This window comes from Suncus etruscus, chromosome 10 (assembly GCF_024139225.1).
Source record: "Suncus etruscus isolate mSunEtr1 chromosome 10, mSunEtr1.pri.cur, whole genome shotgun sequence".
Classification (NCBI taxonomy): domain Eukaryota; kingdom Metazoa; phylum Chordata; class Mammalia; order Eulipotyphla; family Soricidae; genus Suncus; species Suncus etruscus.
In genome coordinates, this window is record NC_064857.1 from 37,405,478 (window position 1) to 37,430,316 (window position 24,839).

A 24,839-nucleotide genomic window follows, 5' to 3' on the forward strand; every position below is an offset into this window, starting at 1 on the left:
CCTATCTCCATGCTATCTCTCCAGCCCCACATATTAATGTCTTTTTTTTTTTTTTTTTTTTTTTTTTTTGGTTTTTGGTTTTTGGGCCACACCCGGGATTGCTCAGGGGTTACTCCTGGCTGTCTGCTCAGAAATAGCTCCTGGCAGGCACGGGGGACCATATGGGACACCGGGGTTTGAACCAATCACCTTTGGTCCTGGATCGGCTGCTTGCAAGGCAAACGCCGCTGTGCTATCTCTCCGGGCCCCACATATTAATGTCTTAACAAATCTTTTTTTTTCTTTTCTTTCTTTTTTTTTTTTTTTTTTTAGTTTTTGGGTCACACCTAGTGGCGCTCAGGGATTACTCCTGGCTCTGTGCTCAGAAGTCGTTTCTGCCAGGCTTGGGGGATTATAGGGGATGCTGGGATTCAAACTGGGATCCTTCCTTTGTTGGCTGCATGCAAGGCAAATGCCTTACTGCTGTGCTATCGCTCCGGTTCCTTAACAAATCATTTTAAAATTAATTATGTCTTCTGGGGCTGGAGAGATAGCATGGAGGTAAGGCATTTGCCTTGCATGCAGAAGGTCCGTGGTTCAAATCCCAACATCCCATATGGTCCCCTGAGCCTGCCAGGATCTATTTCTGAGCATAGAGCCGGGAGTAACCCCTGAGCGCTGCCGTGTATGACCCAAAAACCGAAAAAAAAAAAAGTAATATGTCTTCAAAAATGCTCTAATGTTTTTGTCCATAAATATCTATGGAAAAGGAATTTAGATGTTCTAGACTATTTTGGGGTGGGGGGGTCCTACCTTGTGGTGCACAGAGGTTACTCCTGGCTCTGCACTCAGAAATTGCTATTAGCAGACTTGGGGGACCATATGAGATGCTGGGGATCAAACAAGGGTCAGTTCCAAGTCGGCCACGTGCAAGGCAAATGCCCTATTGTTGTGCTATCTCTTCGTCCCCTAAGTGCTCTAGACTCTTACTATAGTGCTCATTATGAGAAAGTTTTGGAAACCTGGGGCCGGGCGGTGGCGCTAGAGGTAAGGTGCCTGCCTTACCTGCGCTAGCCTTGGATGGACCGCGGTTCGATCCCCCGGCGTCCCATATGGTCCCCCAAGCCAGGAGCGACTTCTGAGCGCATAGCCAGGAGTAACCCCTGAGCGTCCCCGGGTGTGGCCCCAAAAAAAAACAAAAAAAAAAAAAAAGAAAGTTTTGGAAACCTATCTATCTGCTCAGAAATAGTTCCTGGCAGGCACGGGGGACCATATGGGACGCCGGGATTCGAACCAACCACCTTAGGTCCTGGATCGGCTGTTTGCAAGGCAAACACTGCTGTGCTGTCTCTCCGGCCCCATCCTAATCTTTTTGTTCACAGTATCCTAAAGAAAAGAAACTTGGATACTTTAAACTCATAATACTATGCTCTAAATCTCTAGATTTTTGTTACAGTGTTCAATATAAACTTATTTAGAGAATTCTGGAGAAAGCTTTTGTGACATACTTAAGACAGAATTTGAAGGAGCTGGAGTGATAGCACAGCAGTAGGGTATTTGCCTTGCTTGCGGCTGACCAGGGATAGATCTGGGTTTGACCCCCAACATGCCATATAGTTCCCTGAGCCTGCCAGAAGAGATTTCTGAGCACAGAGCCATGATAACCTCTGAGCAATGCTGGGTATGGCCCAAAAATAAAAACAGAAACAAAAAAGCTGATTGTTTGAGAATGATATACTATCTAACCTATGACACTTTTACAGACAAATCTGCCTTCGTCAGCAATAATTACAAGAAATTTGAAATTTTCCTCTCCTTCTTACCTGTGGGTTTTATATTTATGAAGTGCTTTGACCTGTTCCTGTGGGTCAGTTATATAGTAGTTACAGCTATAACTTATTGAACAATCTATGTTGATCTGTGTTGATGTGTGTGTGTGTGTTTTATGTCCATCTTTGTTGCATCACCTTCCCCCTCCCTTGCTTCTCTACAAAACCTTTTCTATGGTTACCCTATGTTCACTTATCCAGAAATTTTTGCTCTCCCTATTAACCCCTTTTATCCCTACAGGTCTATACCCCTTTTGACCTGGAGCACCGCCCCACGTCCCCCCTTTCCACTTATCAACTCCGTGAACTGCCACCCATGACCTGATTTGGCAATTTGAGTAGGTCTTGGCTCTAGGACCTGTCTTGGCCCATGACTGCAGCCAGCTGCCTCCCTGTTATCTACAGATTATTCACCTGTTGGCTGAAGCAGTAATCCAGATTCTGTCCCTCTCAGACTTATTCGAAAGACATAAGGGGGATATGTATATTTCTTTAGGTGTATTTCTTTTCTATGTAAATTATTTCTTTCTCTTTCTTTTATTTTTCTTTCTTTTTTTCTCAGTTTGGCCTTTTTATTATTAATATTCTCAAAACAAAACAAAACAAAACAAAACCCAAACAAAACAAAACAAACAAACAAAAAAACAAAACCCTAAATTGGATTTGCCAACAAGGTAATAAGTGATGACACAGAAAACATTCTCTGGCCAACACTGCCCACATTCTAACATTTAACTATCTGAAAGTGGTAAGTAGAGTAACTAGTCTACATTGGGTCAATTTTGAATCTTTTTGTAAAAGACGTGTTAGTTAGCCAGTAGACATACAGCATCAAGATTTTCTGGTAAAATTCTTCAGATGGGGGCCAAACTGGCCTTGCTCACACTAGCCTAGGACGGACCACAGTTTGATCCCCCGGCATCCCATATGGTTCTCAAAGCGATTTCTGAGTGCATAGTTAGGACTAACCCCTGAGTGTCACCAGCTGTGGCCCCAAAAAACAACCAAACAAAAAATTCTTCAGACATAATTACAAATTTGCATATGAGCAAGAAAGGACGGCTGAGGAGGGATTAGGGGTGGGAATATAGCTCAGCGGTAGAACACATGCACCAAATGTTCTATCCCTGATGCTACTAAATGAGTGACAGAAAGAGAGCGAGCAAGAGAGATGGGGGAGGTAAAACAGATGGCTATCAACTGGTGTCAATTCTACATTCCTGTCCTAATGGTTTTTGATATTTTTCAGAAGCATCACCACAAATTACCCTATCATATTATTTTATCCTCTCTCCCTTTCCCAATAAATAAAAGGGATATCAGGGGCCAGAGAGATAGCACAGCGGTAGAGCGTTTGCTTTGCACACAGCTGACCCAGGATGGACCTCGGTTCAATCCCCAGCATCCCATACGGTCCCCCAAGCCAGGAGTAATTTCTGAGCACATAGCCAGAAGTAACCCTTGAGTGTCACAAAGTGTGCCCCCCCCCAAAAAAAAATAAAATGAAGTCAATACTGTCTAGTGCCACTTGGGAATCTAACAGCCTGGAGTCGGCAGGAGGCCTGGACAACCTGCTACACTAGCTGAGGAAGGAGAGGATCACATGAAGAATCACATGAGGATCACCTGGATCACAGGAAGGATCACAGAGAAGACCACACAGCTCTCTGTAGTTTTAACAAATACAAACAAGGAACAAGGTGCTTGGGCAGATGTGTTTGAATTCCTAGTGGGCAACTTTACTAACTAAACTGCTAGTGGTAAATAATAATAAAAGCTTCCAAGTGTGCTCCCTCTGGAAAGGGTCCACTCTGCAGTCCAAGGTTTTGAAAAGCCCCTATTTTAGATGTCCTATATGGTCCAAAGAGCATCAACAGGAATAATCCCTGAGCACAGAGCCAGGAGTAAGCCCTGAGTACCTCTGTCCCCCCCCCCCCCCAAAAAAAAACAAAAAACTCTAAAACAATTTCTTTGGTAATTAGATAGTATAGCAACAAATAATGGTGAAATGGGGTCTCTTCAGACAATAACTTTGGTCCCAAAATGACTAGGCCCATTTTTGTCCTTAAGTGGTTTGGTGTTTCAGACAACTTTCTGGAGAGGCTAACTTATTTTACTTTATTTTTTTGGCTTAAGGCGGGGTTAGGGGGGAAACACACTGTGGTGTTTAGGCTTAATCCAAGATCTATGCTCAGGGATCATTTTTGGGGAACATTGGGGGTGCAGGGTATTGAACCTGAGGTTGGCCAGAGAAGTTAACTTACTGGTATTTGGGAATGATAATGGATAAAGAGTCTATGGGATCAAGGAATGGAAACAGGAAGGATGTGTGTGTGTGTGTGAGAGAGAGAGAGAGAGAGAGAGAGAGAGAGAGAGAGAGAGAGAGAGAGAGAGAGAGAGAGAGAGAGAGAGAGAGAGAGAGAGAGAGAGAGAGGGAGGGAGGGAGGGAGGGAGGGAGGGAGGGAGGGAGGGAGGGAGGGAGGGAGAGAGAGAGAGAGAGAGAGAGAGAGAGAGAGAGAGAGAGAGAGAGAGAGAGAGAGAGAGAGGAGAGAGAGAGGAGGCCAGCTTGTGTTCTGAGTCTTTGTTAAGCCCTTTAAGCATCTTAAATCTATTAATTTATTATCCCCACTTCACAGGCAGCTTCAAGAAAGCCAACTGCTGACTCAGAGAAGCTTCCAAGTCAAACGAAGCATAAAGATCTAAATCTAGGACATTTCTCGGCTAACTTCATGTCATGCTGCCTAGCAGAAAGATCGTGCAAATCCAGTTGTGCAGGGCTGACGACACGCGCGAGAGTGGGCGGCAGTTCCAGCCCAGGGTGGGTTCCCATTAGCACCTCCAGTGGCTCCACGCCCTGGGCCCACTCTCGATTCACTCGGCCTTTTTCCAAACTCCGGGCGCCGCTCCTTATTGGCTGTCAGGAGCAGGCCCTATGGTCGTTCGAGGCAGTGCAGCCAATCAGAGGTCACTAAGGCCACTATGCCCTGCCCACCAAAGCCTGTTAGATTGCGTCCGCCCATACGCACCCCGGCATGCTGGGGGTTGTAGTCTATCGGTCTATTTCCTGTCCTTAATGCCGGGAGAGCGAGAACTACTCGACCCAGAAGGCCGAGCGCCAAAGGTTGTGGATTTTTAGCATCACCCTGTCTGGCATCGGTGCCACCCGCGGAGCTGCACCCTGGAACAGGTGAGAGTGGCCGCGAACTTGACCTGGGGCTGAGCGGGGTCTGGAGACCTGCCTGGTTTCCTCGTCTTGCGTATGTGCGTGAAAGAGACGTGATCCCCAGGATGCCAGGATTTCGTGGAACACAAGGCCTCTAGACTTAGCTCTTCTTTTTTTTATTCTTTTGTTTTTGGGTTACACTCGAGGACGCTCAGAGGTGACTCCTGGCTCAGTGCTCAGAAATCACTCTTGGCTTGCGGGACCTTCGGGGACGCCGGGAATCGAACCGTGGTCTGGCCTGGATTAGCCACGTGCAAGGCAAACGCCTACCACTTTCGCCACCGCACCGGCCTCCTTCTTACTTACTGCCTGGTTCATCTTTCTACCTCCCAGAGTTTTTTTTAGGAAATGTGATATAAAGGCCATTGCAGGTCCCACTTGTGAGGTTTTTATAACTCTGGACTATTCTAGATGCAATCTAAGTGGGTGACAATCCCTCTGGTTCCCTGAAGAAAGAGTTGAGTGATAAGAGTAGAAAAGTTTGGTGATACTTTAAGCGGAGCGCCATACTTTGTATTTGTAGTCCCTTGTACTTCCTTTGGTCTGTAAAGCCTCTCCCCCTACAAAAAGGTCTGGGTTTTGTAGATCCAAAGGCAGAGAGAGGTTGGGGGTCGTCATGGGGTGGCCCGGGGAGCTGCCCCTGTGCATCTGCACGGTGCCCCCTCCCTAGGCCACCCCCCAGGATGCCCCTGTCCTGCTGGCTGAGGTCTGTGGGGGTCTTCTTGCTGCCAGTCCCTTACTGGGCATTCCGGGAGAGGTGTCTCGGACTCCTCCGGCGGCCCTCCCTAGGGCACGGGTGCTCAGTGCCGGGAGCCTGGCACAGTGTCCGCTGCTGGTGCCAGGCGTGGACAAAGGAGCCTCGGTGAGTGTGGGAGAGCGAGGAGCTCTGGGGAGGGTTGTATTGGCCCGTTTCTTCTGACTTGTCCCCTCTCTCTTCAGATCACTTCCCTCTTCCAGAATGAATGGAGGCAAGAATTCAGATGCAGTTAGCCAAGAGAAGCAGGAATTCCTCCAGTACTTCCCTGAGATTGTTAAGTTGCTGACAGAAGATGACCTGGACCACCCTGAGATAGGAGATGTGATCACCCGTCTCAAGGAGGTGAGGCCACGGGACGTAGGTGGGGTGCAGTGACTATAGGAGCAGCTTTCATGGGATGGTCTTTGGGGGAGCTTGGGCCACCTCTTGGACTTCCTGACTTCCTGTTCTTCCTTGTGGTTCCAGTGAACCCCGAAACAGCTGGGCTTGGGGATGGAGGCTCCTGGGGTAAAGACTTGACCCTTGCTTTCTTTTTTTTTTTTTAAAGCAGTTTATTTATTGATTGGTTGGTTTTTGGGCCATACTCGGCAGCACTCTGGGGTTACTCCTGCTTTGCACTCAGAAATTGCTTCTGGCTGGCAAAGGGGACCATATGGGATGCTGGGAATCTAACTGAGGTATGTCCTGGGTTGGCCATGTGCAAGGCAAATGCTCTACTACTGTGCTACCGCTCTAGCTCCAGACCTTTGGTTTCTTTTTGTGTGTGTGTGGTTTTTGGGTCTCACCTGGCAGTGCTCAGTGGTTATTCCTGGCTCCATGCTCAGAAATCGCTTCTGGCTGGCAAAGGGGACCATATGGGACGCTGGGAATCTAACTGAGGTCTGTCCTGGGTTGGCCGTGTGCGAGGCAAATGCCCTACCGCTGTGGCTCCAGACCCCTGGTTTCTTGAGGAAGAGAAGTTGGGGGTCCAGAAATCATGAGGGATCCCCTTGGCCAGGACTGTGCATTACCGGTGTCACCTCAGAGACCCCATAAGGAACTACTACCAGTGATCTTACTACCAGGAAGCCTAGTTTTTGATTCTTTGGAGAAACAAGTTTTTTTTTTTTTTTTTAGAAATTTTTTGCTACATGTGGCCAGCGAGGTGACGCTAGAGGTAAGGTTCTGCCTTGCAAGCACTAGCCAAGGAAGGACCGCAGTTCGATCCCCCGGTGTCCCATATGGTCCCCCAAAGCCAGGGGCAATTTCTGAGTGCTTAGCCAGGAGTAACCCCTGAGCATCAAACGGGTGTGGCCCGAAAAAACAAAAAACAACAACAAAAAAAATGTTTTGCTATCTGGCAATACTCAAGGCTTATATCTGGCTATGCACTCAAAGATCACTGATGGTAGGCTTGAGGAACCTTATGGGTTATGGGATTGATATTGAATCAGCCATGTTGTAGCAAGCACTTTCTCTGTGTTTCTGGCTCTGCTGAGTAGAACTTTTTTTTTGTTTTGTTTTTGGCCACACCCTGTGACGCTCAGGGGTTACTCCTGGCTATGCGCTCAGAAGTTGCTCCTGGCTTCTTGGGGGACCATATGGGATGCCGGGGGATCGAACCGCCGTCCGTCCTAGGCTAGCGCAGGCAAGGCAGGCACCTTACCTCCAGCGCCACCGCCCGGCCCCACTTTTTTTTTTTTTTTTTTTTTATAACTACTTGCTGACTCCTTGTTCTGGGTGGTAACTAGGATGCAGAGATTGGCAACATGGGGATGTAGACAGGGGAAGTTTTCCTAAAATAATTTCCTGTGGAGAGGGAGGAAAATGGCAGACCCACTAGAGCCACTATTGGTGGGGGTTCCTCTGGAGTTCCCCTCTTGCCAGTCTTGGCACTGGAGGGACTTTTCAAGTCCATGGAGGAGCTGGCCAGGAGCAGTGCACAGGATCTGCATGCAGGAGATCATATTGATGTCAGTGATCATATTGATCACTGAGTCATAATACCTGCCGAAGAGAGGAATATTTTTCTTTTTTAAGTCGAATCACTGTGAATTACAACGTTACAAAGACATTTGCTATTGAATTTCTAGCATACAATGTTGTAATACCACTGGACACCAGTACTAATGTCTCCAGTTTCCCTCCTGCCTCTCACCTTACCTCTGGGAAGCACACGCCCCTTCACGATTCTTGGTGTTCCCTTCCCAAACTTCTTCCCATGCCCATTTCACTGCTCTTCATTCTGTTACCATGGGACAGTTGACAGTCCCCTAGGAAGTTTCTTTAGTCCCTTATATGAGAGAGATCATTCTAAGCCAGTTCCTCGGCTTCTGATTTCACTCCACATGATCCAGGGAGAGTAATTTTTGTTTTTATTTTTGTTTTTGCTTTTGGGCCACATCCAGAGGTGCTCAGGGGTTACTCCTGGCTCTGTGCTCAGAAATTTTCCTGGCAGGTTTCAGGACCATATTGGATGTTGGGGATGAACCGTAGTCAACTGTGTACAAGGCAAAAGTTCTATTGACTGCTATTACTCTGGCCCAAAGGAAGAGAAAATTTTTTTTTTTTTTTTTTTTTTTTTTTGTTTTGTTTTTGGGCCACACCCGTTTGACGCTCAGGGGTTACTCCTGGCTATGTGCTCAGAAATCGCCCCTGGCTTGGGTGGACCATATGGGACGCCGGGGGATCGAACCGAGGTCCTTCCTTGGCTAGCGCTTGCAAGGCAGACACCTTACCTCCAGCGCCACCTACCCGGCCCCGGAAGAGAAAATTTTTAATGTTATTTATTTATTTGGTTTTTGGGCCACACATGGCAGCACTCAGATTGAGAAGACAGCCCATGAGGAACACTCTTTTATTTTTTATTTTTATTTTATTTTTTTTAGTTTTTGGGTCACATCCAGCAGCCTCAGGGGTTACTACTGGCTATGTGCTCAGAAATTGCTCCTGGCAGCTCGGGGAACAATATGGGATGCTGGGATTCGAACCAATGACCTTCTGCAAGCAAGGCAAATGCCTTACCTCCATGCTATCTCTCCCGCCCCTGGAGGAGCTCTTTTTTTAACTGTGGTCCAAGATTGGGGGGAGAAGCCAAGGGGAGAAGGGATTCATGTTGCATGGTAGGAGGGGCCAGGAGGACTGTATCCTGGATCCTCTGTCCCCATCTTTCCCCTTACTCCCCTTTGCCTCCACAGATCCTGGAGTACAACACACTTGGGGGCAAATACAATCGGGGCATGACAGTGGTGGCCGCCTACCGGGAGCTGGTCGGGCCCAAGAAGCAGGATGCCAAGGAAATCCAGCGTGCCCTCACTGTGGGCTGGTGTGTGGAACTGGTGAGAGGCATGGGTGAAGGGCTGAAGGGCAGGCTCATGGTGCCCTGGGGTGAGGTGGAGTGGGGTGGCAGAGTCTGAACATCCTTCGAGGGGTGGTTTTCTATTGCCCTCCTAGGCTACAATAGAGGCTGTTTTACACAGTAATGACAAGGGGTGACAGATGTGGGGATGCTCTTTGGAGTGACAGTCAGCTATTTGTTAATGAGTGGTGGCTCAGCCTTAGAGCTGGGAGAGGGGTGTTGCCTCTTTCCTCTCACAAAGGACAGCAGCTAGTGGCCACATTCTTCCAGGGAAGCAGTCTTCCTTGGAGATCGAAAAGTGGAATGGGGCCTGGAGTACAAGCATGGGTTTTGCATACAGCTGGCCATGCCTGGACACCATGGGGTTGACTCTGGTGGTCTTCCACTCTACAGGACTCTCAGAGCACCAAATCCTTGGTGCCTGATTGAACTACAGGTACTCTTGGCCTAGAATCCCAGGGAGGAACTCTCCCTCCAAAAAGAGAACTGGAACTCACTGGGTAGATTTTTATTGTTGTTACTGTTTTGGTTTTGGGCCACACCTGGTGATGCTCAGGGTTTACTCCTAGCTATGCACTCAGAAATCACTCCTGGCTTGGGGGACCATATAGGACGACGGGGGATCAAACCGTGGTTTGTCCTAGGTTAGTGCTTGCAAGGCAAATGCCCTACCACTTGTGCCACTGCTCCGGCCCCTCACTGGGTAGATGTTGAAAGTTTTAAAATGTTTCAAAATGAAGTTCTTTAAATTTCACAAAGAAGACATTTCCCTGAGCACTAGAGAGCTAGTATAGGAATCGCATTTTCTTGCATGTGGCTGACCCTGTGATGCTCTTCTCCACACAGTATCCTCTGAGTACTGACAGGAGTGAATCATGAGCACAGACCTAGGATAGGTCTGAGCACTGCTGGGTTGGCTGTCTCCCCACCCACAGTAACAAAAATAATAGAATAAGGGGCTGGAGTGGTGGTGCAGCAGTAGGGCATTTGCCTTGCACGTGGCTGACCTAGGATGGACCGTGGTTAGATCCCCCAGCATCTGAGTGCATAACCAGGAGTAACTCCTGAGCATCACGGGTGTGGCCCAAAAAGAAAAAAATATAAAGATGCCCCACAAATGCCCCAATTTCTAGCATTGCTGGTAAAATTGCTATTGGTCCAGATTCTTGCATACAATTGGTGCGAATGGGTTGAGGCTCCTTAAGACAATCTGTTTGCTTTCTTCAATGTTCTGTTTCTGCTTTGCTCCAAGCTTCCTGTCTCCTATTCCCAACTCACTTGGCCCTGAATGTGTCTGGTTCTGGCCCTAGTGGGATTCAGAGAACTGGGCTCCAGGATGGGTGAAGGCACTGTGCTCAGAGAAGGGCTCCAGGTTCTGCAGTGCTGAGCAGAGCTCTGGGGCTGGGGTGCAGGGCCTGGGAATGCAGTCCTTCCAGGCCTCTGCCCTGCCCTGGTTGCACTCTTGCTTCTGGAGTTCTCTGGGCTGTAACTTGATCACTCTAGGTGTGGCTATGGCTTCCAGAATGCTCCCATTCTTCAAACTCCTTGACTCTGTTCTATTTTCTTTACATTTCTTCTTCTTTTCCTTCTACCTCTTATTTTTCAATTTCAGTATTCACTTCCTAAGAACAAGGACATTTGCCTATTGCTCTTCCACAGTTTCAACTCTCTTTCTTTGGATGCAACCACAAGATGTCGTGGCTTATAAATCAAAGGAATTTGCTGTTCACAGTTCTCAGGCTAGGAATCCAAGCAGAAGGCTCTGCACACTTGGCTGAGGGCTTCTTCCTGTTCCTCCTGCTAGGGAGGGAATTGTAAGAGTTGTTTTTTTATGTATATATATACACATATATATATTTGGGGGGGAGTGGGGTCACACCTGGCAGCGCTCAGGGGCTACTCCTGCCTCTACGCTCAAAAATCATCCCCGGTAGGCTCGGGGGACCATTTGGGATGCTGGGATTCGAACCACAATCCTTCTGCATGCAAGGCAAAAGCCTTCTCTCCATGCTATCTCTCCAGCTCCTGTATAAACAAGAATTTTTGGTGGTGGCGAGCAAATTTAGGGCCTCAACTCTGTGAGTGTGATCTATCCCTAAGGTCCAGCCTCACTTTTCTGATTTTAGAGCTTGGAAGAATGGCTCTGAATTTAGTCTGGAACTGCCCTGATTATTTCCTTATGATTGCAAGCAGCTAAACAGATAGAAACATGGCTTAAAAAGGTAGGGCAAGGGGCCAGAGAGATAGCACAGTGGTGTTTGCCTTGCAAGCAGCCAATCCAGGACATAAAGTGGTTGGTGTAAATCCCGGCGTCCCGTATGGTCCCCCGTGCCTGGCAGGAGGTATTTCTGAGCAGATAGCCAGGAGTAACCCCTGAGCACCGCTAGGTGTGGACACCCCCCCCCCCGCCCCCAAAAAATAGGACACATAGAAAGCTATGTGGGGGTAAACTGAGTCCATGCTTTATATGCAGGAGGATGGGGCTCTATCTCAGCCTTGCCTTTAGCCTGAGTAGGGAGTAACCCAGAGCTACAGCCTGGTACACCTAGCCCCTTCTTCCCAAAATAACACTTTGTGGTGATGTGGTATTCCATTACTTCCCAATATAGAACAGACCTGTGAAGATTATTTAAACAACAACAACTGGGGCTTCATGGGCTGTGCATGCTGTGGAGACTGGGGTACTGGCAAGTGTTGCTTGGTGCCATCCATGAGCAACCACTGTGGTGTGACTCCTCAACCCAAAACAAATAAAACCCAATGCAAAGAACCCCTGTAGATGCCTGACCTTTTCTGGGGCAACAACGTGGCTGAGAGGTCAAGTTTATGCCTTCTACGTGTGAGGCTCTGAGTTCAGTCCCTGGCACTGCTACAGATAAAGAATTTTGATCACAGAAGGCTGGAGAAATAGCACAATCGTAGGGCATTTGCTTTGCATGCCAACCTGAGACAGACCCGGGTTTTTGATTCCCGGCATCCCATATGTCCGTCCCCCACAACGACCTTCCAGGAGCGATTTCTGAGCGCAAAGCCAGGATTAACCCCTGAGCACTGTTGAGTGTGACCTAAAAACCAAAAGCCAAAAAAAAAAGAAAAAGAATTCAGATCACAATCGTGGAGTGCAGTTAGTTGATCTGGCCCTTGCTTTTGGCTCCCCCATGTCAGGAAGAATGCAGGACTTCATCCATGTAAGGGGCTCTTTGGAGCCCCAATCCTGGCCTGGCTGTGGTGCTTTTTGTGCCCTCTGCTTAGCTGCTTGAAGTATCATTGCTGAGGTCAAGGGAAGCATAGTGTGCATGTCCTGGAGATCTGGCTGAGGGGTGTTGGTGGCAGTAAGGAGATTTCCTGGGCTATTGTCAGCAGATGCTCAAGGCCAGGGATAGCAAACAAGTTCGACACAAAGAGCCAAAATTTTAAACTGTGAGAGTCAGAGAGCCACACCATGCATGACCTGCCAAAACAGACAAACACTCACACAAAAGCATATAATTTTTAACAATAATATATGAAACACATATTGCATTTTACCATTTTGAGTGAGGGTAAAAATCCTGCAGTGACAGTGAGGGTGTGCTGCGTCCTCCACACTAAGAACTAATGGCCACATGTGACCCAATATGTGACACCCGGGTCTCCCCTCCCCCCCACCCCCTGCTCGCTGGCCTGTGCAGATGTTTCTGAGGATGGGAGACGGAAGGATGCAGCCTGGGATGGGACTACACGCTCGGAAATCTCTCTTCAGAGTTCCCGCCTCAGAAGCTGCAGAACAAAATCCAAACTTGGCAGAGAGCCGCAGTATACAAAGTAATGATAAGAGGCAAAGAACCTCATTCATTTTGGCCAGGAGCCGAGGGTTCGCCACCCCTGCTCAAGGCCATAGCCTAGCAATCAGGGCAAAAGAGTGGAGACTGTCCTGCAGAGCTGTTCAGGGTGCTGAAGGCAGCGCTTGACTGAAAAGTGGGGGTGTAGAGCTTCCGTGTTTCACTCAAAAGTCTTGTCAAGTGTGAAGTCTTGGAATCTTCCCTGGAGTTCTTGGCAAGAGAATACAGATGTTTCCTCATCTCTCTGATACCAAGGGTTATCTGGGGCTGCCTGACTTCTGTTTGTGAGTGCCTTTTGTGTGGTGCTGAGGAACAAACTAAGTCTTATACTTGCAACACAGGTGCTCTACCTAGCTTTACCCTTGCCCTATTTGCTTTGCCTTTGAGGTCATTCAGGCCATGTGTAGCAGCCATTCCTGGCTCTGTGCTCCAGGATATGGTATTGGAAGTAAACCAGTGTGTTGGCTGTAGTTGCTGACTAGACAAGTACTTTTTTATGTTTTATTTTTTGGTTTTGGAGTCACTCCCAGTGGCACTCATGAGTTACTCTTGGCTCTGTGCTCAGAAATTGCTCCTGGCAGGCTCGGGGGACTATATGGGATGCTGGGAATCGAACCAGGCTTCATCTGGGTTGGCTACATGCAAAGTAATGTCCTATCACTGTGCTATTGCTCCGGCTCAGAAAAGCACTTTAACCTTCGTACTGTCTTGTCTCTTTGGCCTCTCTTCTTGTTCTTTTGTTTGTTTGTTTTTATAAATTAGGTCAATTTTCTGGTAGACTGAATGCCATGGTAGCATAGATATTTCTGATAATAAATCATTTTAGGGCCCGGAGAGATAGCACAGCGGCGTTTGCCTTGCAAGCAGCCGATCCAGGACCAAAGGTGGTTGGTTCGAATCCCGGTGTCCCATATGGTCCCCCGTGCCTGCCAGGAGCTATTTCTGAGCAGACAGCCAGGAGTAACCCCTGAGCACAGCCAGGTATGGCCCCCCCCAAAAAAAAATCATTTTATAACAATAAATGACAGTAAATGATGGTCAAACACCACTGAATGTGGCTGCCCAGGCTCTCGCCAGAACAGATCAAAATCAGCTCCAGGGGTAAGGTGATGTTCCCCATTACTCTCTGTTTTCAACATTGAACTATTTTTGTTTGTTAGTTTTTCATTTTTGGGCCACATGCAGAGACGCCCAGGGGTTACTTCTGGCTATGGGCTTAGAAAGCACTCCTGGCTGGAGACCATATGGGATGCTGGGGGATCAAATTGCAGTCTGTCCTAGGCTAGCATGTGCAAGACAAATGCCCTACCGCTTGCGCCACCACTCAGGTCCCAGCACTGAACGTTTTAATCCCACTTTGTAGTTGGGAAGCCTGAGCCCAAAGAGGACTGAGAACTCTCCAGAAGGCTATAACACACTGAGGCAACCTCAGACCACCCTGCTGGCATAGCACAGGTAGCCACTGTCACCGGTAGATGGGATAAGCAGCCTGGGGTTCTTCTTCATCTTCTAGCTCCAAACTTTCTACCTGATGGTAGATGACATCATGGATTCATCCATAACTCGCCGGGGGAAGCTTTGTTGGTATAAGAAGGTAAATTGGGGTGGGGTGGGGGACTGCCTGAAGACTTCCTAAAGCCATGGGGATTTGTTAAGTGCCAAGCCTGGGTCTGGTCTGGGCTGCCACCTACCTTGTTTCCTCTATACCCGGGACAGCCGGGCATAGGTCTGGATGCTGTGAATGATTCTCTGATGGTGGAGGCCTGTATCTATCGTCTGTTGAAGCGCTGCTGCCGGGATCAGCCCTATTACCTGAACCTCATTGAACTCTTCCTAGAGGTGCGTTGCAGGCTCTTGTGGGCACAGTAGATCAGACAGCCAGGTCTTCCTGGAAGGGGAGGAAAGTGAGGAAAGGACTTGGCTTTGGATCCATAGTGGATTGGCCGTCGTAGTGGCAATGAAGCATGGCCTGGTACTCGGAGGGTAGGAGAGAGAGAAGAGAGAGAGGGAGAGGGAAAAAGTGGGGGAGAGATGGGGCCGGAGAGATAGCATGGAGGTAAGGCATTTGCCTTCCATGCATAATATTGGTGGTTCGAATCCTGGCATCCCTTATGGTTCCCTTAGCCTGCCAGGAACGATTTCTGAGCATAGAGCCAAGAGTAACCCCTGAGCATTGCTGGGTGTGACCCCCCCCCAAAAAAAAATTGTGGGGAAGAGAGAGACAGATAGAGGAGAAGTAGAAGAAAGAGAAGAAGAAAAAGAGAGGAGAGAGAGATGGAGAGAGAGAGAGGGAGATGGGCCTAAGGTCTAGGCATCCTGTCAGTTCTGCTGCCCTCCTGACTTTGCCCAGTGTTTCTTAATGAGGGATGAAGGGTTCACAGACCATCTTTCTTTTCAGATAACCTATCTGAGTGAAATTGGGCAGTCTCTAGATGTCATGACAGCCCCACAAGACAGCGTGGATCTTGGCAGATTCACTGAAAAGAGGTGAGAGGGTCAGAGGGAACCACATGACCAATGTGATATGTGAATAATAAGGGGTGACTCATTGGGCTTTGCCTCCTGAGGGGTTCTCTTCTTCCCTGCTCAGGCACAAAGACATTGTCGTATACAAGACCGCCTTCTACTCCTTCTACCTTCCTGTGGCTGCTGCCATGTACATGGTGAGTGGTACATGCTCTCCGTCCCACCGTCAGTATGGAGTATATGGCTTGGCTTGGGCCAGTAGCCCATGAAGTAGTACTGTGACTAGAAGTTTCTTCTCAGTCTTCTTCAGAGTGAATCTGCACTTTGTGCTGGAGAGATGTGCAAAGAGCTGAGTGCAGGTTTGCATGCAGGAGTTCTAGGTTCTTTGCTTGGGAAACCCCCACAACCCCAATACAACAGCAACCACAAACGCTCCACTTCAGGCTTGTAAAAAGGACCTGCAGATTTTTGTTTTGTTTTGGTTTTTGGTCACACCTGGCATCACTCAGGGGTTATTCCTGGCTCTATGCTTAGAAATTGTTCCTGGCAGGCTCGGAGGACCATATGGGATGCTGGAATTCAAACCACCGACCTTCTGCATGCTATCTCTCTGGCCCCATGACCTGCAATTTTAAGTGGTGGACAGTACTAGGGGTTGTACCTCCTGTACTTGAATGGGAAGAATCTCAAAGAGTGAATTCTGGGGTCTGGAGCGGTGGTGTGAACGGTAGGGTGTTTGCCTTGCATGTGCTAACCTAGGACAGACCACGGTTTGATCCCCCAGCGTCCCATATGGTCGCCAACTCCATGAGCAATGTCTGAGCACATAACCAGGAATAAACCCTGAGCATCATTGGGTGTGGCCCAAAAACAAAAAGAGTGAATTCTGGCAGAGAAGACAGAAATTACATTTGAAGGCAGTTCATAAAATGTAGTGCTGACTCTGATCTTTCTTTTCCATGTCTCCTTTTTTTTGTGTGTGTGTGTGTGTGCATGTGTGTTGTTTGGGTCACACCCAGCAGTGCTCAGGGGTTACTCCTGGCTCCATGCTCAGAAATTCCTCCTGGCAGGAACGGGGGACCATATGGGATGACCTTCTGCATGAAAGGCAAACACCTTACTTCTAAGCTATCTCTCAGGCCCCCCATGTCTCCTTTTCATTGTGAAAGTTTGAAATGGCATAAAATTAGTATGAGGGATACAAACTAAATAGGGAAGAGATGATTTGAGGATCTTGGGAATTGATTTATTTCTCCCAGGACTCATGATATCAGAGTGATAGCATGGAGGTAGGGTGTTTGCCTTGCATGCAGAAGAAGGGTGGTTCGAATCCCGGCATCCCATATGGTCCCCAAGCAGCCAGGGGAGGGGGTGGTTTCTGAGTGTAGAGCCAGTAGGAACTCCTGAGCTCTGCTAGGTGTGAACCAAAAACAAAACAAAACAACCCAAAAAGAATTTTCCAGTTATTTTGGTGGGGGCATACCATGCTCAGGTTTTACCTCTGGCTGCACTCAGGAATTACTCTTGGTGGGCTTGGGGAAACCATATGGGATACTGGGGATTGAACCCGAGTCAGCTGCATGAAAGACAAATACTCTAGCTGCTGATTAATCTCTCTGGCTGTAGTCAGAACTTTCTAAATCAGGGATGGAGTGAGAGTTCAGTGGCAGATAAGGCATTTACCTTTCATGTGACTGACCCTATTTGATTCCAGGCACTTCCTGTGGTCCCCTGACCACTACAGGCATGATTTCTGAGTGCAGAGTCAGGAGTAACCTCTGAGTATTGTGGGTGTGACCAAAAAAAACAAAACAAAACAAAACAAAACAAATAAAGCAAGATTCCTAGATTGTGGTATCGAGGAATAGCTGTTTTCTCTTGGCTGTGCTGGGTCTCTAACCAAGGTCTCAACCATGTACCACTAGAGCTCTACCACAAAGCTACATCCCTGGCCCTGATCCAGGGATCATTGAAAGAACAGGCATGACTTGGGGGCTGTACAAGGGTGTGGCACCATGGGAGAGAACATGGAGGAAAGGGCAGGTGCCTTTGGCTGAACAGACTCTTTTCCACTGTAGGCAGGCATTGACGATGAGAAGACTCATGCTAATGCCAAGAGAATCCTCCTAGAGATGGGAGTGTTCTTTCAAATCCAGGTTAGTAGTGCCAGGCACTGGCAGAGAGTGGGTGCCAGCTTCCTTCTCAGAGGCTCATCAGACCCCCATTTCTGTATTTCCACCCCACCCTCACCAGGATGATTATCTGGACTTCTTTGGGGACCCCAGTGTGACGGGCAAGATTGGCACCGACATTGAGGACAACAAGTGCAGCTGGCTGGTGGTCCAGTGTATGCAGCGGGCCTCGCCAGAGCAGCGTCAGATCCTACAGGTGCCCAGACTGCTAAGGACGGGGACCAGAATATGACCAAGAACAGAAATATTGGCATTGTCTCAGGGACTTTGAGATTATAATTTGTGTGACAGTGTTGTAGTACAGTACGAGGAAGTGGCCAAACTTCCAATATACGAAACCTCTTGGCATAAAATATTTCGGGCCCAACATTTCATTTTGGTGTTAGGCCACACCATGTGATGTGTGTTTATTGCTGGTGCTTCCTCAAATAATACTGCAGGGGGGCCAGAGAGATAGCACAGCTGTAGCAGTAGCGCGTTTGCCTGAAGGACGGTGAAGGACGTGGTTCGAATTCAGGCATCCCGAGCTTGCCAGGAGCAATTTCTGAGCGTAGCGCCAGGATTAACCCCTGAGCGCTGCCAGGTGTGACCCAAAAAACAAACCACTCCCCAAAATATACTCCTGGTAGGCTTTGGGGACCGTATGGGATGCCAGGGATTGAACCTGGGTTTGCCACGTGCAAGGCAAGTGCCATACCTGCTGTATTATCACTCTGGCATAGGATGCCCAACATTTCAATTGCATCAAACGTTGAGAAGTGGGGCTAGAGAAAGCTGTGGCCTGAGCCAGTATCTGATGGGGGTGGGGGCAGTAGGAGTGGGTAGAGGCTTCAAGCCCATAGGGCCACTTGAAATTAACTGAAGAGTGAGGTTGGTGGATAGCGCAGCCAGTAAAGGATGCTAGGGTTGGATCCTCGGCATCCCCCTTGGTTCTGTGAACACCCCTAGGAGTGATTCCTGAGTGCAGAGCCAGGAGTAAGGGACTGTGAACTTCCAGATGTTACATTCTTCCCCCCCCCCCCCCCCACAATTGACTGGAGGGAGAGCCAAGGGAATTGAAGAGGAGAGTGGAGGGTTCTGAATGAGGCTAAGTCCGTTTTCCTACCCTGAATCCCTTTCAGGAAAACTATGGGCAGAAGGATCCCAAGAAGGTGGCTAAAGTGAAGGCGCTCTATGAGGAAATGGATCTGCAAGGAGTGTTCACACGGTATGAAGAAGACAGCTACAATCGCCTTGTGAGCCTCGTGGAGAAGGATGCGAAGCCCCTGCCACCGAGCATCTTCCTGGGGCTGGCACAGAAGATCTATAAGCGCAGAAAATGACCTAGGGTGCATGGCGGGGAAGCCCTCAATAAATAAATTATTGTGTAAACTTGTGTTTCCATGCCTGCTGTTCCTCCAGGGGTCTTTTTGGTCCAGAACAGGGCCGGGTGCATGGCCATGAGGCTGGACAAAAGCCCGACCCTCTGGGGTGCATCCTCAGGAGCCCCCAAAGCTGTGAGCTGCGGGAGTGGGGCGGAGAGCAGGCTCCAAGGTCGCAGCTCAAGCCTGCCTGCTAGAGCCAGGTGTCATCCCTAACAGCCTGGGCCTCCCTCCAGAGCACTGCAAGGCCTCTGGGAGCATCTCTAGGTCCCACCTCACGACTCACGAAGTGGCCCCAAGACAATAAAGAGGAGGTGCTGTCTGCGGGAGGAGGGGGATGGTCTTGACGTCAGGCTGGGGGTGGGATCTTGGCTATACCACACCCCGGTCTTGCGTGAAGGGGCGCAGCTGCGTGAGGCGGGTCGTGCTGTCGCCCTTCCCCCAAGTTTGTGCTTGGAAGGGCCGCGGGGAGCCCTGGAGCTTTCCGCACCGCATCGCACTGCACCGGGAGCGGGAGTGCTTGCTCTCCTGCCCAGGAACCTGGTGAGCCGGCTTGGGCCAGCAGGTGCGGATAGATGGATGAGGATGGGAGGGCGGAGAAGAGGGAGCAGTAATGAAGGGTGCGGGTGAGGCCAGAGCAGAGCAGATGAGGGGTCTCCTTGGGGACTGAAATGTCGCCAGAACCCAGAGACACGGGCGCGGTTGATGAGGGGGTCTGCGGACCCATGCTCATCCCCTGCTGGCCTGCAGCAGGCCAAGGGTCCTTCCATGCACTTGAGCCCGCCCGATCTCCCCCAGCCCCACCCAATCCTCCCTAGTCCTGCTTTCAGAGCATCTGGGCGGGGTCCTCTTCCATCCTTTCTTTGCAAGTGAAGGGCAGGCTGGGTGGGGTGGGGGAACTCAGGGCACTGCGGCAGATGACGCCAGGGTGGAGGGTCCCTCCTGGGCCGCAGCACTTCCTCGGACACCCAGGGCGCAGCCGCGTTCTCCCACCCTCCCGCCCCGTGCCATCCCAGGGGGTTCCACCCGCAGACACTGCAGTGGAAACTGGGGCCAATCGATGGCCGTGGGCAGAGCCGCTGACATGTCTTCGCGAGCCCCGGCGCCTCTCTAGGGCCCAATCCGGCGGCCCATCACCTCGGTGTCCTTCCCAAACATCTGTCCCCCTCACCGCTGGCTTCCCTCCTCCTTGTCTTCTAGATCTCCCTCTCCGCAGCAGCCCGGTAGGCGCGGATGTGACAGGCCCCCCGAGCCTCACCCAGTTGTCCAGAGGCCAGCCTTCGCCGCAGCGGGCACCATGCTGTCCCCTCAGCGGGCTTTGCTGTGCAACCTCAACCACATCCACCTCCAGCACGTCTCCCTGGGCCTGCACCTGTCCCGCCGGCCGGAGCTCCGGGAAGGAGCCCCCCTGAGCACCTCCCCGCCTCCAGGGGACACCGGGGGCAAGGAGAGCCGAGGCCCGTGCGGCGGGGCCCTGGTGGACGCCAATTCCAACAGCCCCGCCGTGCCCTGCCGATGCTGCCGGGACCACGGGCCGGCTCTGGAGAACCGGCCCCAGCAGGAGGAGGAGGAGGACGAGGGAGAAGAGGAAGAGGACGAGGGGCCGGCTTCCCCCTCCGACCCGGGCTGCTCCTCCTCTCTCAGCTCCTGCTCGGACCTCAGCCCCGACGAGTCCCCCGTGTCCGTCTACTCGAGGGACCACCTCCTCCGGGCACAGCCTGCCCAGCCCGGCGAGCGTTCGGGCTCTCGGCCGGCTCCTGCTGAGGGTCCCGGGGCCTGCTCCCCGGATAGCTTCTGCTGCTCCCCGGATTCCTGCTCCGGAGCATCGACGCCGCCTGGGCCCGGCCTGGACTCCAACTGCAACGCTCTCCCCACCTGCCGTCAGGATGTCTCTTCCCCGGGGGTGGAAGAAGAGGAGGACGGGAGCGAGCCCCCGGAGGAGGCCGAGGACGGGAGAGGGGACCCCGGCAGGGCCGAACCCAGCTGGAACATCAACCCCATCTGGAGAAGCGACGCCCAGAAGAGCATCGAAGCGGATTGGCGCACCCAGGAGAACAATAACTCGGCCTGGACCGGCCGCCGGGGCGTGACTTCCAGCACCGGGCCGACCGAAGCCGGCCAAGGCGGCCGGGCAGACGCGGCCTCGGACCCCAAATCGGGGTGCAAGAGCGACGTCCGCTCGGAGCCGGGCCCCCAGAGGACCATCACGTCCTTCCACGAGCTGGCCCAGAAGCGCAAGCGGGGTTCGGGGCTGCCTGTCGTGCCGCAGGCCAAGAAGGACCGCAGCGACTGGCTCATCGTCTTCTCGCCCGACTCGGAGCTGCCCCCCGTCGCCAGCGCCGGCTCTCTGGGCGGACCCCGAGAAGTCACCACCTTCAAGGAGCTCCGCACGCGCAGCCGCGCCCCGCAGCCGCCGCCGCCGCCGCCGCTGCCGCCCCGGGAGCCCCCCGCGGGCTGGGCCCTCGTCCCGCCCCGGCCGCCGCCGCCTCCCGTGCCGCCCCGGAGGAAGAAGAACCGAGCCGGGCTGCAGCCCATCGCCGAGGCCGAGGCGCCGCCTCCCGATCACGGCCGGCCCGGGAGCCCTGCGCCCGCGAAGGAAGCCAGCGACGCCGCCGGCGCCCGGGAGCCCTGCGAGCCCGGCGCACAGGCCCGCCTGCAGGGTAAGAGGCTGCGGGAGATCGCCCGCCCCGGGTGTCGGCCCGGGCTCACTCGATCGCCTCCCCTCCGGGCCGATCCCCGCAGGGATCGGGAAGGGGCGCGGATGGGCGATCGGCCTCCCGATCGTCTTCCCTCTCGGCCGATCCCCGAAAGGGATCGGGAAGGGGCGCGGGATGGCGATCGGCCTTCTGATCGCCTCCCCTCCCGGCCGATCCGGCCCCCTCGCCCCGGCCCCTGCAGGGGAAGAAGGCACGCCGCACGGGCGATCGGCCGCGGGACTAACTCTCTGCCTCCTCTTTCTCCCGCCTCTCCTTGCCTGGCTGCCCCGCGCCTGCCCCCGCACCCGCACCCGCCGCGCCCCCCAAACCCGCACCCGCAGCCGCAGCCGGACCCCTCCTGCTCCCCCGGCCCCTGGTGCTCCGGTTCTCCGAGGGCGGGCCCGTGGGCGTGGGCGTGGGCGCGGCCGGCTCTCTGCTCCTGGCCCCGCTGGCCGGGCTCCGGCTGCTGGCGGCGCCCTCTCCGCCCGAGGAGCAGCTGCTGCCCGTCCGCCTGTCCCCCGTGGGCGCCTACTCGCCCCCGGCCCGCGGGGCCCTGCCCTGCCTGGCCAGCCCCGAGCTGGCCGCCCTGCTGCTGTCCCCGCTCTTCCCCAGAAGCAGCACCTTCCCCGCCGCGGCTCCCCCGCCCCGCCAGGTAGCCGTGCCCCCGCTGCCGCCGCCGCCGCGTCCGCCGAAGGCGAGCCCGCGCTGGACCCGGAGCCCGCCGCCTCCGCCCCGGCTACGTAAGACGGGCCCTGGATGGACCCTGGGACCCGCCCCGGGCCGATCCGCCCCGTGCGCCCGGTCTCTCCCATCGTGTTAGACCCGCGGAAACCGTAGCCCCGCCCCCCTAAGGCCCCGCCCCAATAAATCACCCCCAATAGGCCACTCCCCGCCCACGGTAGATTTCCCCCGCCGCCCTCTCATTGGGCCTGCTTCCTGCGGTGTCCGGAGCCCCGCCCACCCCTAGGCCACGCCCCAAGTAAGTCCCGCCTCTCCGAAGCCTCCGCCCCCAGCTTTGTAGATGTCCTCCCTTTTAGTCAGAAGACGGAAACCCACACCCCTTAGGCCACGCCGATCCTGGACCTCGCCCCCAAACAGGCCACGCCCTCACATTTGGTAGATTTACCCGGCCGCGCGTGCTTCGGGCCTGCGGAGACCGGAGACCCGCTCTTCATGGGGCCACGCCCTAAATAAAACCCGCCCTTCGTCATGCCCCGCCCACACAGCTGTTTGATTTTTCCGGGCCACCTTCCCATTGAGCCTGCGATGACCAGAGCCCGCCTAACTCTCCAGGAGGCCACGCCTCCAAATAAATCCTGCCCTTTTCCAAACCACGCCCCCACTTGGTAGATTTCTCTGGCACTCCTCTGGACCTGCCGAGACTTGAGCCACGCCCACTCATGGCCACACCCACCACAAAGCCCGCCCCAAATTAGTTGATTTCCCTGACGCCTCGCCCATCCCGAATGTTTCGCCCACCAAAGCCCCGCCTCAAACTGGTAGATTTCCCCGGTCGCTTTCTCATTGGCCCGGTGGAGCCCGGAGCACCGTCCATCCCTAAACCACGCCCCCAAACAACTCTAAACCACGCTCCTTCTGCCGGCCACGCCTTAAAGTTGGTCAATTTCCCTGGCCGTCCTGGCATTGGCCCTGCGAAGTCCCTGCACCCCGCCTTGTTGCCGGGGCAGGTCGCAGTTTTGTTCTCTGCGTGACTGGGCTAGTGCCCATAGGCTTGCCAGCTTTCTAGACCCTCTTAACCGGGCTGTGTGCGAGATCAGGGGCCTCGGGGCACACGCTGGGCTGCCCAGGCCGACTCCAACCTTGCTAGGCAGAGTGAAGGGGGAAAGTACTCGAGGCCCCGCTAGAGAAAATGTTCTGGCCCTTTTCAAACCCCTACCGTCCCCCGATCGCCGGCCAGCAGGGGGCGGCCACGACACGGCCCGGCTTCCCCTTTCTGGCGCCTTTCAGCCTCGCACTCCCTCCCGTGTTCTGGCTGACTTCTCTCCGCCCTTCTCGTCCGTCCGTCTGTCTCTCCATTGGCCCCGGCTCCCCACGTGCCGCCCCGGCCGCCCTCCTCCTCCCTTCGAGCCTTCGGGGCGGGAGGAGAGAGCCCGGAGCGAGGAGGTGGGAGCCGGCCCCCAAAACCCAGACATAGGGTGACAGGGGCAGGAGAGGCTGCGCGCGTGTGTGAGTGTGAGGGTGTGTGCAGGCAGGGCCCCACGCCGCCCTGGGGTCCCTCTTGCCGCCACGACCTGTGCAGAATCCCGAGGTGACCCTGGGTAAGTGTCACCGCCTTCTTCCTCCCTTATCTCCAGTCCGCAGTTCCTGGTCGTTTGCCGGCGTCCCCGGGGCCCAGCGGCTGTGGATGGCAGAAGCCCGGAAAGGGACAGGCCAGCTGCAGGAGCAGAAGAAAGGTCAGAAAGAACCCTGAACTCGGGGCTGGAGGGAGAGATGGCACAGCGGTAGGGCGTTTGCCTGGCTCGCAGTCGACCTGGGACAGACGTGGGTTTGATCCCCCGGCATCCCTTATGGTCCCCCGAGCCTGTCAGGGGCAATTTCTTAGCGCAGAGCCAGGAGGAATCCCTGAGCGCCTACGGGTATGGCCTAAAAGCCAACCAATCAACCAACCAAAAAGAACCCTTAACTCTTACCGGGGCCAACGTAAATGCCCTTACCCAGGCATTCCACCCCAGGCTCAGATCGGATCCCAGTGGTGGTTGGGGCAGAGACCAGAGGCCTTCACAATTCTCCCCCCACAGGTCTTCTGATTGCCGTCAGCTCTTCCGTGGATAAAATCATCTCTCACTTTGGGGCCGCCAGGAACTTGGTTCAGAAGGTGAAGGTGTTGGGGTCGCAGAGATAGCACAGTGGAAGGGCAATTATTTGCCTTGCATGGGGCCAATCTGGGAGGGTCCCGGTTTGATCCTCGGTATCCCATATGGTACCCCCAGCCTGCCAGGAGCGATTTCTGAATGCAGAGCCAGGAGTAACCCCTGAGCACTGCTGGGTGTGGTCCAAAAACCAACCAATCAATGAATCAATAAATAAACTTAAAAAAATAAAGGTGAGGGCCCGGAGAGATAGCAAAGCGGTGTTTGTCTTGCAAGCAGCCGATCCAGAACCTAAGGAGGTTGGTTCGAATCCCGGTGTTCCATATGGTCCCCTGTGCCTGCCAGGA

At 52.8% G+C, this 24,839-nt stretch overlaps 2 protein-coding genes across 7 annotated transcripts in view; both read left to right on the forward strand.

Annotated features, from left to right (window-relative positions):
* Window positions 1–4,956: 4,956 nt before the first annotated feature.
* Window positions 4,957–18,975, forward strand: FDPS (farnesyl diphosphate synthase). 2 transcript variants are annotated; one of them, XM_049782282.1, is made up of 10 exons: window positions 4,957–4,995; window positions 5,971–6,130; window positions 8,965–9,105; window positions 14,460–14,540; window positions 14,663–14,785; window positions 15,345–15,433; window positions 15,537–15,609; window positions 17,491–17,568; window positions 17,666–17,800; window positions 18,726–18,975. In XM_049782282.1, exons 2-10 carry the CDS (start codon window positions 5,990–5,992, stop codon window positions 18,924–18,926), a joined length of 1,062 nt encoding a protein of 353 aa, XP_049638239.1. In that variant the 5' UTR covers window positions 4,957–4,995; window positions 5,971–5,989; the 3' UTR covers window positions 18,927–18,975. The 2 variants fall into 2 exon arrangements, with proteins under 2 accessions (XP_049638239.1, XP_049638238.1); XM_049782281.1 differs by lacking the exon at window positions 4,957–4,995 and adding an exon at window positions 5,582–5,893.
* A 389-nt stretch (window positions 18,976–19,364) lies between these two features.
* RUSC1 (RUN and SH3 domain containing 1) overlaps window positions 19,365–24,839 on the forward strand; it is a 148,123-nt gene continuing 142,648 nt past the window's right edge. For 4 of the 5 annotated variants that reach the window (XM_049782213.1, XM_049782218.1, XM_049782215.1 and 1 more), the window contains exons 1-4: window positions 19,365–19,530; window positions 20,166–21,625; window positions 23,977–24,075; window positions 24,421–24,497. In XM_049782213.1, coding sequence (XP_049638170.1) covers window positions 20,263–21,625; window positions 23,977–24,075; window positions 24,421–24,497 — 1,539 coding nt within the window. In that variant the 5' untranslated portion in view covers window positions 19,365–19,530; window positions 20,166–20,262. The remainder of the gene's footprint in view (window positions 19,531–20,165; window positions 21,626–23,976; window positions 24,076–24,420; window positions 24,498–24,839) is intronic. The other variant, XM_049782214.1, reaches the window with a different exon arrangement.